Source organism: Heptranchias perlo, chromosome 20 (assembly GCF_035084215.1).
Source record: "Heptranchias perlo isolate sHepPer1 chromosome 20, sHepPer1.hap1, whole genome shotgun sequence".
In the NCBI taxonomy this organism is placed as follows: Eukaryota; Metazoa; Chordata; class Chondrichthyes; order Hexanchiformes; family Hexanchidae; genus Heptranchias; species Heptranchias perlo.
Window position 1 is genome coordinate 43,905,076 of NC_090344.1, and position 1,688 is coordinate 43,906,763.

A 1,688-nucleotide genomic window follows, 5' to 3' on the forward strand; every position below is an offset into this window, starting at 1 on the left:
TTGAGCTGGCAATGCCGATTTTTCATTGAAAGGCAAGTCAGAGCTCCCGTTGGCAAGGTTGCTAATTGCTCATAATCGGACAGGGTAAAGCAGTAAGGTTGATTCTTTCTTGTTGTTCTGCTGGTCAATCAGGATCAATGAATTCTGTCGATAATAATCAATTGTTTCTGGAACACTGTTAAAATACTGAACAAGAAACAAAAAAGGGGAAAGAATTGGAAGAAGCCATGTTAGAGTAGAGGAATAGAAAGAATGGAACCCAGCTGTGAGAGCTCTTAATAAAAGCTCGGATTCTGACCTATGGTAAGAACATAAGAATTTTTAGGAATAGGAAGAAACTATTAGGTCCAACAGTCTCCCCACCTCCCCACTTTCTCAGCATATTTCTCATTCCCTTTTCCCCATAAATATATCGAATGGTCTCTTGAACCCATTTATACTGTCCATTTTGGTAAGCTTTTCCAGAACTCAATTATCTTTTGGGTGAAAAGTTCTGCCTGACTTTCCTTCTTTCGATGTCTGCATCACATGTCACTACTGGAATGGGAGCACAGTGAGCAGTACTGAGCAGAATGTGAATGATATTTTAAGGCCACCTGGCATAGGCATGATGAGCTGAATGGACTCCTGTGCAGAATTTCTGTGATTCTTGGACACCTCAGATCAATGCAGCCAAAAGCCGCCATTGCACCGAGCTATCACCAATCACTGCAATATCACTTTCCATATCGCTGCTTGATATGGAAACAGTACTGGTAATACTCCCAGTTGACATGCCTGCTTTCCATACATGTGGAGAGTGTGAAGAGATACAGTGATAAGTTTTGACCCACCATCTCTCCTGCCTTCTCCTTGCCGAGGGCATACTGGTTGTTGCTTTCAATAAATCGAATGGGAATGTTGTAAACTTTTCTCCTGTACAACACTACCAGAGTGTAAGGCTGGTTCCTGCCACCTGCCGAACTGGGCCGCACTAGGAAAGCCGCATCCTAAAGTTTAGAGAACACACACATTATTCATTTTAAGGTGCACAGTCGCTTTCCTCAGTTGATTTGCATTGACCTAATTTTATTTCAATTGAGAAAACTAGGTGAAGGGCTAAGGCCCAGAGTGCAGAACATCACCAAACCCGAAAAGAGTCGGCAAAAAGATGAGGCAAATCAGGAAGTAGTAATAAGGTGATGCTAAGTTTGTTTCAAATACCCATAGGTTGTAGAAGGAATGAACGACTTCGGGAGGTAAGGTGTTCTATAGTTTAAGGAAGAATGAGTTCAATTAGGAAATGGTGTGATGCTGTGCTTAAGCACAGTAAGGATAGAGAGGAAGGCTCAAAACCAATGAATCCTCAACAACAATACCAAACACCAAAGGCATAATAGGACATAATCTAAGAAAAGTTAAGGTCATGATGAGGATGGCAGAGGATACAAGGAAGGTCCAACTAGATTGGAAACAAACCAACATGGTACCCGGTGATGCCGTTTTGGCCCATAACTTACTGTGTGAGGAATCACGAATTCTGACCATTCTGTGGCACAGTTCACCAAGGCTCAGAAATAATACCCATATTTACAAAATGTGCATACTCGGCCCCAATGGAATATTTGAAGCAGAAAACTACGAACAGAATCCCAGAGTCACAGGAATCTGGTGCGTACCCTGCCATTTTCACGCAATACAGCTTCTGC

At 42.3% G+C, this 1,688-nt stretch overlaps 1 protein-coding gene across 1 annotated transcript; it reads right to left on the reverse strand.

The window, feature by feature from the left end:
• On the reverse strand, window positions 1-1,464 carry LOC137336038 (B-cell linker protein-like). Its single transcript, XM_068001540.1, has 3 exons — window positions 1,459-1,464; window positions 834-989; window positions 1-186 (listed from the first exon to the last, which is right to left on the reverse strand). Exons 1-3 carry the CDS (start codon window positions 1,462-1,464, stop codon window positions 70-72), a joined length of 279 nt encoding a protein of 92 aa, XP_067857641.1. The 3' UTR covers window positions 1-69.
• Window positions 1,465-1,688: the final 224 nt, after the last annotated feature.

Excerpts from the sequence above, each read along its gene's own strand:
- LOC137336038 (XM_068001540.1), bottom strand. Across the intron at positions 187-833 it reads AGGAGAAGGCAGGAGAGATG|TATTTTAACAGTGTTCCAGA; the intron begins GTGGGTCAAAAC and ends TTTCTTGTTCAG.